This window comes from Syzygium oleosum, unplaced genomic scaffold (assembly GCF_021117445.2).
Source record: "Syzygium oleosum isolate NSW1041296 unplaced genomic scaffold, Sole_v2.1 Sole_v2.10, whole genome shotgun sequence".
In the NCBI taxonomy this organism is placed as follows: Eukaryota; Viridiplantae; Streptophyta; class Magnoliopsida; order Myrtales; family Myrtaceae; genus Syzygium; species Syzygium oleosum.
The window spans coordinates 11,537,642-11,549,234 of NW_026607494.1; the positions used below are offsets into that span (position 1 = coordinate 11,537,642).

At 41.9% G+C, this 11,593-nt stretch overlaps 1 protein-coding gene and 2 non-coding genes across 3 annotated transcripts; 2 read left to right on the forward strand and 1 right to left on the reverse strand.

The window, feature by feature from the left end:
- Window positions 1-3,956: 3,956 nt before the first annotated feature.
- LOC115680066 (small nucleolar RNA R11/Z151) lies at window positions 3,957-4,044 on the forward strand. Its single transcript, XR_004005580.1, has one exon. It is a non-coding gene; the product is annotated as a small nucleolar RNA R11/Z151 (small nucleolar RNA).
- Window positions 4,045-4,135: 91 nt separating this feature from the next.
- Window positions 4,136-4,244, forward strand: LOC115680069 (small nucleolar RNA Z152/R70/R12). Its single transcript, XR_004005583.1, has one exon. It is a non-coding gene; the product is annotated as a small nucleolar RNA Z152/R70/R12 (small nucleolar RNA).
- A 2,963-nt stretch (window positions 4,245-7,207) lies between these two features.
- LOC130139187 (uncharacterized) lies at window positions 7,208-11,045 on the reverse strand. The gene is made up of 8 exons (XM_056315617.1): window positions 10,597-11,045; window positions 10,013-10,105; window positions 9,675-9,752; window positions 9,109-9,183; window positions 8,690-9,002; window positions 8,377-8,430; window positions 8,195-8,257; window positions 7,208-7,448 (listed from the first exon to the last, which is right to left on the reverse strand). The coding sequence occupies exons 1-5, from the start codon at window positions 10,840-10,842 to the stop codon at window positions 8,922-8,924; spliced, it is 573 nt and encodes a 190-aa protein (XP_056171592.1). The 5' UTR covers window positions 10,843-11,045; the 3' UTR covers window positions 7,208-7,448; window positions 8,195-8,257; window positions 8,377-8,430; window positions 8,690-8,921.
- Between the last annotated feature and the right edge of the window lie 548 nt (window positions 11,046-11,593).

Sequence of the window (11,593 nt, forward strand, 5' to 3'; positions counted from 1 at the left end):
GAAGTCGGAACCACTTAGCTTGCCATAGGAAAATCTTGATTTTCAGATTCTTCAACAAATTTACCCATCCCGAGAAAGAAAAGTTCGGCGTTTGATCTTGATGATTCTTAAATGTCTAAATAGGGTGATTAGTCTCACTAATGTCACTGATGTTCATGTGAATACCGAACCTACTTATATGGGAAAAGAACCAGATTTGTAAAAGTTTGACGGAAGCACGAAAAACCTTTTCTTCATTTTCTTTAAATCGGGTGAGCGACAAAAATATTTTAGCCAAAATAGTGTTGAGAAAGCTAACTCCTCCACATATTTGTCTGACCACCCACGCAATGGAAGGATCGATAGCATTCTTACGAAAGGGAAATAACATGAACCCAAAAAAAGCTAGAAGAAAGATTTTTCCTCTTAAAAGGGGCGCTGCATTTGCAAAACACTGACCTAAGAAGAGAGCGGGCATGCATGACAATTATCTTTTAGCACTATTCTTATTTGGTTCTTATTCATCCTAAGAAAGTCAAACAAAATCGCTTCTAGCTCTAACCCAAGGGGTGGATCGATTAACTCCAAATCCAAAGGTTTTCCTATGGCAACGCTATATTCTTCCAAAGTCGGAGTCAACTCATGCTTATCGAATATGAACGTGGATATTTGGGGACACTAGAAATGAGCTATTGCTTGCATGACTTCACTTTGGATGTTAATATCGAGGAGAGGCAAAAGGTGACCAAGTCTGTTCTCCACATAGGCTCGGCCCTCATGATCCAATTGATCCTACCAATACTTGAGTTCGGCCTTCGGAGTAGGAATGAATTGAATGTCGGATCTTCCCATTGCATATAGACCAAGACTCGACCAACCTAATTGTCACGGACCAGCCAAAGCATGAAGGTAAGTAAATTGCAAAATTAAAGTGTATAGAACTTACTTCACCAAACAATCATGACAACCACATAGACATGCTCATGAAACGTGTAGCTTGACTTCTACTCTAGATGGCTCAACAAATTGGAGCTACAAGTATGGGATGACTAGTCGCAGCCTCGCGTACTAAGCCAAGTCTTCGTGACTCCGATTCAGTCAAGAATGATACCTCGATGCGACGCGGCCTGGGGGGCAAAGGTAAGCATTCTCAATACCAAGAAAGAAGCTTTCGAGATTGAGTTGGGCGACGTCTACTACGCGGCCTCGCGGTCGAAGTCGTATCCAACTCAATACCATCCTAAACATTCCTAGTGCGGCCTAGGTTCGGCAGCATGGATGTGTGTGCAACAGTATAGTGCTAAAACATTTAAAGCATGCACAACGGTTTATAAGCAAATAATGCTTCAATCATCCGAAAAATAAACATTTATTCCCCAAATTCCAAACCTACAAAATAAGGGATCAATGGCAAGAAAATTCACGTTAGGGATGTATTTGAACAAGATAAACGGCCAAAATCCACTAAGAAGTCCCCAATGGAGTCGCCAAGCTGTCGCGACCTCCCTAAACCAGCCTCGCCGCCTAAGGGGTTTGGCTAATGGATTATTAAGTCTAAACCTAGCTTAGGCTATCCCAAGTCCATACTAACTCGCGACTTAGGGTTTAGGTTGTTAACGTGCAAATCAATTTCATCTAGGAGTCGTCAATAATCGGTTTGTGATGGGTCGATTAGACACCCAAGTAAAGCATGGGAGAAATGCTTCACTTCTACAAACCAGAGATTCAATGGGTAAGGGAACTTGGTTACACTAATAGAAAAACTAGTGCCATTTCGGTACCTAACCTTATTCAATTACCGCCTAACGTGTTCACATTAATTGGGAGTATCAAAATTCCATTTCTAACCAAGCTAAGGAAAGCAACAATCAACACCTGAACCTATCGTGCAAAATCGACAATATGCGAGTTTAAATTAAATGCGCAATTCAAAGTGTGTGAATCAAGCTAGGTGCAATCATACATGACACTAATCATACAAAATGGCAAGAAAAGCCAATTCCAAAGCCCAAATAATATCTTTTTGATTTTCAAATTTTTTTTTGATTTTTAAATATTAAAATAATAATATAATATTAAAAATAATGTAACAAACGGACCTAGGTTGGGACAAACCCGGGCGCGCCGGCCCGGGTCCACCATCGGACTAGGCTAATTTGTTGAGCCTAATCCGGTCGATTAAAACAAGAAAAAAGGGCCCAGTCCGAAATTTTTTTGTTTTAAAAAAAAACAAAAGCCCAACAAGAATTAAAACCCAAAAACCCTAAACATACCAGCCTAAACACTAAATAAAACCCTACCCGATTTCGACCCATTTCCCCTACCCGGTTCGCGGTCGCCAACCTGACTCGCGAAAAACCTACCCAACTTGCGACCCGCTCGCCCGAATGTCGATCGCCGCTCCTATTTGGAGCGGCCACTCCGTTCTCATGGCCAGGATCTTGTCTAGCCACCGCCCTGCTGGGCCTTGGCCTCCGCGGCCAGGGTTTCCGATCCGGTAGCCGAGCCCATGCTCGACCGCCACGGTCCGCGTCGCCACCTCGACGAGGATGGCGAGCGTCCTTCGTCCGGGTCACAGCCTTGCGACCGGCGACCGGCCGGGACCATCCGAGGCTCGGCGAAGGGCTGGCCAGTAGTGAACCAGCCTAGTCCCGGTGAGGGATTGACTGGCCTCCCCTTCTCGCGATCACGCCCGGACAACGGTCGAACCGCGAGCTTTCTCTGTCACCCGAGCCACCAGCCGACGACTGAGCTTCCACCCCATGCTTGGCGACACATCCGAGACACCACAAGTAAAGAGAGAGACGGCCAAGTCTCCGGAACGCATCATACACCAAGGAAAGGAAACCGGATCTCACTCATGCATAACATCAAACAGTTGGAGAGCGCAACGAAAAAGAGAGATTTTAGGTTCGATCAAGGCTCAAAATGGATCGAAATCGTTGACACTAGACGCACGGAGAGCAGGAGCAAGCACGAGGCGTCACGGGCCCAAACTCGCGCGAGCTTGGCGGCCGTGAGCTTCGGCTAGTGAACCCGAGAATAGAAGCAGAGACAGGGGAAGGGGGCTGCCGTTGCGGTACTCCCTATCTGGCTCAGCGGCTGCAAACGGGGGCAAGCGTGATAGATCGGACTATGTCCGGTCGCCTCGCACGCCTCCGAGCCTAAATCCTTAGGAAATTGACGCCGAAATCGCGCCAATGAAAACCTGACAAAAGCTCGGGACCGAGACCTACCGCGAGAAATAGGGCGTGTCGGAGCTTCGCCAGCCACTAATAAGGCGTGGCAGTCACCGATGGGAGGCCGTCCAACCTCGGATCTCACTCTTCGACGCTCTCGGACTCCTTCTCCGCCCCTCTTAAAGCTGGCCAGCGACGCGGAGCTGGCCAGGAGACGTGCATGGCCCCTGCCATCGCCAGTCCGCACTGCCGACCTGGCCCCGACCCGTGGATCATGCCGGGCGGTCCCCGGCTCCCTGCCACTGCCCTCTGGCTTCTGCGTTCTGTTCTATTCCCCCCGTATGCTTCAGAAGTGTTGACCACGCTAGGGGGAAGATGAATAGCATGTGGGCCGGGCCTGGGAGAAAAAGGCTGGCCTGCTCGAAAATGAAAAAAAAGGGGAGAAAAAAAAGATGGGCTGTGCGAAAATAAAAAGGGAAAGAAAAGGAACGGGCCGACTGGCTTGGCCCGGATTTTTTTTTTTTTTGAATATGTTCTACTAGGCCCTATTAATGCAAATGTGCTTAATGTCTATATGCCATGCAATTTAATGAAAATATTTTGGTTTAGGGGTAAAATTTAAATCCTAATTTTTTATGCGATAAAATTTTAAATGGACTTGGCAAAATTTAGGTGTCAACAACCGTTGGCTGTCTGAGCATTCTCTCCACTCTCGATGACATAATTGAATCGATTCCTTCATTATTGCATTTTGGCGTAAGTCGTATTCTGTTGTGAGTTTGCTTCTGGTGTTGAGATGGGCTTGTGATGTTGAATCAATATTTATCTTAGCGGATTTCGGCGAGACTCATCGTCAATGATCTGATTGTTACACAAACTGAAGCCCTTGTAATTCTTGAAATATCAATTTTTCAATAGGGATTTCTTCAAAGTCTATCCTTTTCGAAAACAAGATCGATTCTTTTGGGTGGGATAGAGATGCGATGATGAGGTGAAGGCACTCACAGAGGGTGTCGATGGGGGCAGTGAATCACACTCCGTGGGCCCATTTCTTTCAATAAACGACTTCTCCTTCCACTGAGCAAACATAATCCCTCGTCTCTTTTTTCCTTCTCGTTTGTGTTCAATTATTGGGTTTGAAAACTTAACAAAAAAAGAAGAAGAAGAAGAAGAGGAGATTTTGTGTTTGCAGTGCCACTTGATCCTGGAAACGCCTCATACATTCCCAATTTTGCCACTCTTTGTGGAATTCAAATTACAGATATTTGAATCTCATTGTCCTTTCTTCGACAAAAAAAAAGAGAAGAAAATCTTATTGTCCTTTCTCATGTTCTTGTTCCTGAAAGGCCGGGGACATTCTTGCTACTAGTGTATGTTGGAGTAGTTTGCTCACAAATCTTGTTTCGAGTGTCTATAATCTTGTTAAGAATTTTGCCCTGATTTGGGACAGAATGGTTCTACTAAACTGCCCCAAGGATGGTGACAAGCTACGTTTGCAAGCGGAAGTTCCCATTTGAGAGAAACAATAGTCGAAGCAATTTCAAAAATAGAAATTCGATGATCACTTGAGATGGCACAATCAAAGTCGCAAGCTTTTCTTTTTTTGCCTTAATGGTGAAATGTAATGTAAGGGCTCGAGAACACTTTAGCCGCCGAAGTGCTCTTCTACGCGTTACGACCGAGAGGAGGTTTCATGTGCAATTGTATCTGGGGACTAGGAAGCTGTAAATCTTGGACATTTTAGCCGCGTTTACGAGAGAACTAAAGGATACGTTTTGTTTCGCGAAAAATGAATAATTTGAAAAATATTTTTTAAAATCATTCATTTTTCATAAACTAAACAGAGCCTAAGACGCTGCAAATTATCATCTTGGCAAATTACCATGGCATATCGATTAGTTTTGAGCGGATGAAGGTAGATCACATTACAAGTTCAAAATAGGAATATCAGTCACATCAAGAATTACTACGAAACTAAATCAGATGGACATGGTCTCCGATGTTTATCAAACTTCGAAATTTAAATTTATCGAATATTGTATTTGACGTTAGGGGCGTTTTGATTCGCATTTCTTAAATAAGTCAACATTTGAAGTAGGCCGTTCTAAGTTGGAGCAAACCCAACAAGGAGTTGGTTTTCTTGGGAGATGCATTGTCGAACCAGATGTGTAGTCTAACAACCACTTTTCAGGCCTGCCCATCAATGAAAGAGTATGTACTTTTCTTCGTATATAGGTTTTAAGGATGAGCGACCCAAGAATGAAATTGCTTGCTTAGCTTTTGACCCGGTGAGCTTAAGAGATCCTAACAAGCTGACAAGCCACAATTGATCTACAAGTATTGATCCGCCATGCCGCATTATGCACCCACTACTAAGACACATCGTCCATTGAGCAAGTCTAGTCACTATCCCTTATCATGGCAATCCTCCTTTGAATACCACTTGCTCTAATTTGAAACTTCAACGAAAATTCTCCCACAATATTCTACCTTCCTAATCTTTCCCCGTCTCATTCAATCAATTCTGTAGCATCACAAGCATCAAATACAGAAATGCAACCTTCGACTTCTAGATGAGAAAACAAGTACGCAACCAACTTATAAGAATCTATTGACGCGTCTTGCTCAGGTGTGACATGTAACAATCTACTTGAGTACCAGAAGCTTTACAACTTGTTACTAAAATTACATTTGCCATTGATAAAAATCACTAAATAAGGTTGATTATACGCAATTTCCATTGTGCTGCATCCATGTAAATTATGTTGTCACATGTAAATCAGTTCCCAAAGGTTATCCAACAGATCTTCCATCCAAAGTAGATACCGGATAGGATGGCCACCCCAGGAAACGCGACACACAAAGCCGAGAGCATTCTGACGGTAGAAATGGCCGGCTCTTTCGAAGGACCTTCCACAAAATCCATTTCCTAACAAAAGCAACAACACAAGTTAACATAAACATCAAATGCAAAAAAAGAAAAGATCATGACACGATTTAGCATTTATAAACCATCAATTGTCAAAACTAACCGACAGATGCAAAGTGGATTGACTTCTCTCTGATGGTCCACAATACCACATGCAAGAAGCACTCGCAACATTTTCAATGAGATCGAACGCAATAAATCTTACCTTTAAAAGCAAAAGTGATGCAACAATTATCATTATCTTTTCCCAGGGTTGTATTACCCACGTCCTAAGGAGGGTAACCTGTGACTGTCATAGAGCAAAGTCATGCTAGAGAAGAGAGAAGCAATGGAATTTAAAGAGCACGTAAACCGATAAATAATGCTTAGTATATCTGAAGCATCTAAAAACTGCAATTCAAGAACGCGACTAAGGGTAATCCAGATAGAAGTCAAATATAGAAATCATCCATGAAGATCCACAATGTCCATAAAAGTCCATCAACTACTAGCAACAACATAAGTAAGTTGAATTGACTTTTGGATTCTAAGCCATCCTCTAGTGTAGGAAATCGACATGGTTGGCCGCCTTTTGAATGAAGTGGTCTCTGCTGCAAAAAAGGATATTGTGCTACATTTCCTTGGAAATAAATGCATGGAGAATGAAATACACCCCTAACTATAAGATAATAAGCACCTCTCGCATTGATTTCTAAGTATCAATCATTGAAGCTGATAAACTAGAAAGAATCATAGACGCTCTTTACAGCCATCACTTAGAAGAAAAGAACACCTTAGAGAAGGAAGGGAAAAGAAGGCAATTTGTAGTGGGCAATCACCCAATATATATAAAAAAATCACCCAGTATAACCTTGCTTCCATACTTCATTGCATCTTCATATGCTACACGAAACTCACATCCGAGATAGACCTCAAGCTTATTAGCAAGCTAATAAATAACAGAAGTGAGATCCAGAAGGATATATGTGAGTTAAATTGACTTTTGGATTCTTAGCCCTCCTCTAGTGTAGGCAATTGGCATGGTTGGCCTTTAGATAGAATGAAGTGGTTATGCTCTGCTGCTCAAAAGGATACAGTGCTACATTTCCTTGGAAATAAATGCATGGAGAATGAGTTACTCCCTAACTATCACATAATAGGCATCTCTCACATTGATTTATGAGTATCAATCGTTGTAGCCGATATACGCTCTCTACAGCCATCACTTAGAACAGCAACTGAACGCCTTAGAGAAGGAAGGGAAAAGAAGGCAATACTAGTTCTAGGCAACCACCCGGTATTACCTTGCCACCATACTTCATTGCTTCTTTAAATGCTACACGAGACTCCTGTCCGGGAGAGACCTCAAGCTTATTAACAACCTAATAAATAACAGAAGTAAAATCCAAAAGGATATATGTTGAGTCCAGTTAAAAGAGATGCAAAAGGATATAGCCACCACACTAATGCTGACATAAAAGTTGTTCTAAACCAGACACCACATAAAGGATAGCAAACAGGCTAATGCTGACATAAAAGTTTGTCTAAACCAGACACCTCATAAGTTATAGCAATCAAAACTTGAAACAAATTGCAAAAAAACATGCCTTGGCACATGACTGGTCGTAAAGGATACCTGTTGGATTGACCACTAGAAACCACCCATAGATGGAGATGAAATCAAATTGATCCTTTAGATTTGTATTTAATGATACTAACCAAGAGAGCATTTAATGTACACTGAAGACATTCACTTCCATGACAAAAAATTGCCACAAAATATATGTCAAAATACTCTTCTCCTCGAGTATAATGCTCGATATTCTGGTTCTTCTTCAGAAGGAAAACCAACAAGATGTTAATTAGAATAACAGGATTAAGCTAGAAAATCTATGGGAAAAAAAAGTAAGATATTGTGAAGGCAGTTCTAGTGTCAAAAACAAAACAAGTGTCACACAACCTATTAAAAGCTATCATCATCCACTAATTGGTCAATGCTTGTGAGTGTCACTAAACTTTTTGCTTGCGGAAGGAAAACTGACCCAATGAAGCCACCCATGCAGGTTTGTGAGAATAAATTTGTAAAGAAACAAGCCCAAAGACTACGATAAACATTCATATAAGACACCTTATAATCCCGCTTTAGCCTCAGTCGTTCAAGCAGATTACCAGGGTACTGGTCAGATGTCACCTGCACCCAAACAGGAACCCCAATCAAGGAACACAAGGTCGTTCTGACGCATAAAACAATGCACAATGCGAAACCCCGACAACATGATCCATCCTCAATTAGCACGAATAGAAAAAGACCTGTGGTTGCACGTAAGTCGTCACGGATTTTACTTCTATTTCTCTGCATGATTCCTGCAACCAAAGCCATATTATTACATTTACGGCACAAACATTAAATTTGCACAGATTATGGCCTGACAAATTAGGGTGGATGAATCCGATTCTCTTTCACTGCCACATTTTGTGGGCAACCAAACAGATCATCAAGCCCAAATGCAAGAACTCAATTTTCCAAGTCTCATTTCCATTTCCCTTCATTTTCCTCTCCCAAACCATCGTCAAAATTCATTCCAAATCCAAAATTTAGAACTCGAACCTTCACAACACTCACTTGAGACCTCTGTTTCGTCCGGAGCACGAACACGTCACACATGCCTCCATCGGTCACACACGTGACCACCACGCTCTTGGAGAGTTCCTCGGGTAGCGTCCTCCTACAACCGGACGTTAAAGTAACTAAAACTGCAAAATGAAAAATGGAAAGCAACATAGTCTGGACTCTGGTGTCATCCTCAACAGAGGACAGATCTATTCAACGAAACCTTGAAAAATAAAGAGAATACTCACTGATCTCGCTCATGAAGAAGTGTCTCCACTTCCTTGCTCATTTCTTGATAAAAACGGTCCACCTCGTCCTGAGACGTCTGCTAATGCAGAAAACACGTAATGACTTCTCTCTGATGGTCCATTATACCACATGCAAGAAGCACTCGCAATATTTTCAATGAGATCTAATGCAATAAATCTTACCACTTCATACACAAGTGTTGAAGCCTCCAGCTTTGTCCTTTCCCAGAGTGACATTCTTACCAAACAGATAGTTTCCTAGAGAAGAGAGAGGCAATGAAATTTAAAGAGCACGAACTAAAGTAAACAGATAAATAATGCTTTGTATAACTGGAGCATCTAAAAACTACAATTCAAGATCGCAACTAAGGGTAATCCAGATAGAAGTCAAATATGGCAATCATCTATGAAGATTCACAATGTCCATAAAAGTCGATCAACTACTAAAAATGCAACAAAATAAGTGAGTTGAATTGACTTTTGGATTCTTAGCTATCCTCTAGCTACATGATTGGCCATCAGAATGAAGTGGTCTCTGCTGCTCAAAAGGATATTGCTCTGCATTCCAAAAATATATGGAGAATGAATTACACCCCCAACCATTACATAATAAGCAATTGTTGAAGCCAGCATCGTCTCTCCAGCCATCACTTAGTACAGCAACAGAACACCTTAGAGAAAGAAGGGAAAAGAAGGCAAAACAGCAACAGAGCAACAGAACACTTAAAGAAGTGAAAAGAAAGCAATACTTTTGGTCGGTAATCATGCTCTTCTCCATCTGCTACACGAAACTCACGTCCGGGAGAGAGCTCAAGCTTACTAGCAAGCTAATTAATAACATAAGTGAGATCCGGAGGATATATATGAGTTAAATTGACTTTTGGATACTTAATCATCTAGCGTAGGAAATTGACATGGTTGACCAGTTGTCTCAACTGCTCAAAAAGGATGTTGTGTTGCATTTCCTTGAAATAAATGCATGGAGAATAACACCTGTTTATTAGATAATAAGATAACCAGAAAGTACTCTGTACAGCCATCACTTGCAACCGAACACCTTAGAGAAGAAGGGAAGAGAAGGCAATACTTGTTCTGGGCGATCACCCTCTATAACCTTGCCGCCATACTTCATTGCTTCTTTGTCTTCTACGTGAAACTCACATGCGGGAGAAACCTCAAGCTAATGAATAACAGAAGTGAGATCCAGAAGGATATATGTGAGTTAAATTGACTTTTGGATTCTTAGGCCTCCTCTAATGTAGGAAATCGATACGGTTAGTGGTTATGCTCTACTGCTCAAAAGGATATTGTGCTGCATTTCCTTGAAATAAATGCATGGAGAATGAATTACACCCTAACTATTACATAATAACATAATAAGCATCTCTCATATTGAAGCCAGTATCGTAGACGCTCTCATCACTTAGATGAGCAACAAAACACCTTAGATTGGGCGATCACCCGGTATAACCGCTCCTTCATATGCTAGGAGAAACTCACGTCCGGTATAGACCACAGAAGTGATGTCCAGAAGGATATATGTTGAGTCCAGTTAAAATAGATGCAAAACGATATAGCAAATAGATTAATGCTGACATAAAATTTGGTCTAAACCAGACACCTCATAAGTTATAGCCATCAAAACTGGAAACAGATTGCAGAAAAACATGCCTTGGGATTTGGGGCACGAGAGTAGTACGTCGCCCATCGAGCTTGTAGAGAGAGGAAATGTGGTGGCTTGGAGGGGAAAACGAAAGTGAGGCGTGGGTGGAAGGTTCTGGCAGTAGAGAAAGAGAGGGGGAGTGGAGTGGGGTGAGTGGGCGAGCCTGGCGATTGGCGAGGTGAAGGGGTGCGAATGGCCGTCAACTTCTGGATTTCTTGCTTCACTCTCCATCCATGGAAAGGTTTTCGCAACATTGCGATGATGAATTAGCAAAATGAGGACACGATGACTCAGGATCAAGAAGGAGGTAAGAGCAGATTCTTAGAGAGAGAGAGAGAGAGAGAGGTAGAAGAGAGAAGAGCTCCTAGAGATCAGCAGATTCTTATAAGATTTGTCGTGGAGCGCAAGTTAAGGAGGATTGATCTCGTGATTCAATTTGCGATTGCGTCACCGAATTTTTGGCAAATAAAAAGCAAGATATTCAAAAAGATACTCGTGTGGAAGATGGGGATTGTGTTTGTGCTAGCATATCTACAAGAGGGCGGGAGATATATGTTCTTCCAAAGGAAGACAGTCGGCGAGGGGCCAATATGAAAGGAAGAGAGATTTGCATCGAATTCTATCTATTATCGACGAATTCGAATCCTGAGCACGACTTTCTTTAAAAAAAAATTAAATAATTTGAGGGGTCATCCCCACTTTAATCATCCTTGAATTTTCTCGAGCCTAATTCCCTAACATTTAAATCCAATTGCCGATATTGTTCCGAACTTCTTTTTATCAAATAAAAAAAATCTCAACTTTAGGTTCAGTGTTACTTTTGCGGGAAAAGTGCCAAAAAAGTCATAAACCTTTTGCATTAGTGCCAATTTAGTCCTAAACCTTTTTTTGGTGCCAATTCAGTCCTAAACCTTTTGCATTGGTGCCAATTTAGTCCTAAACCTTTTTTTGGTGCCAATTCAGTCCTAAACTTTTTGTTTTTGTGCCAATTTAGTCCTTCCGGCC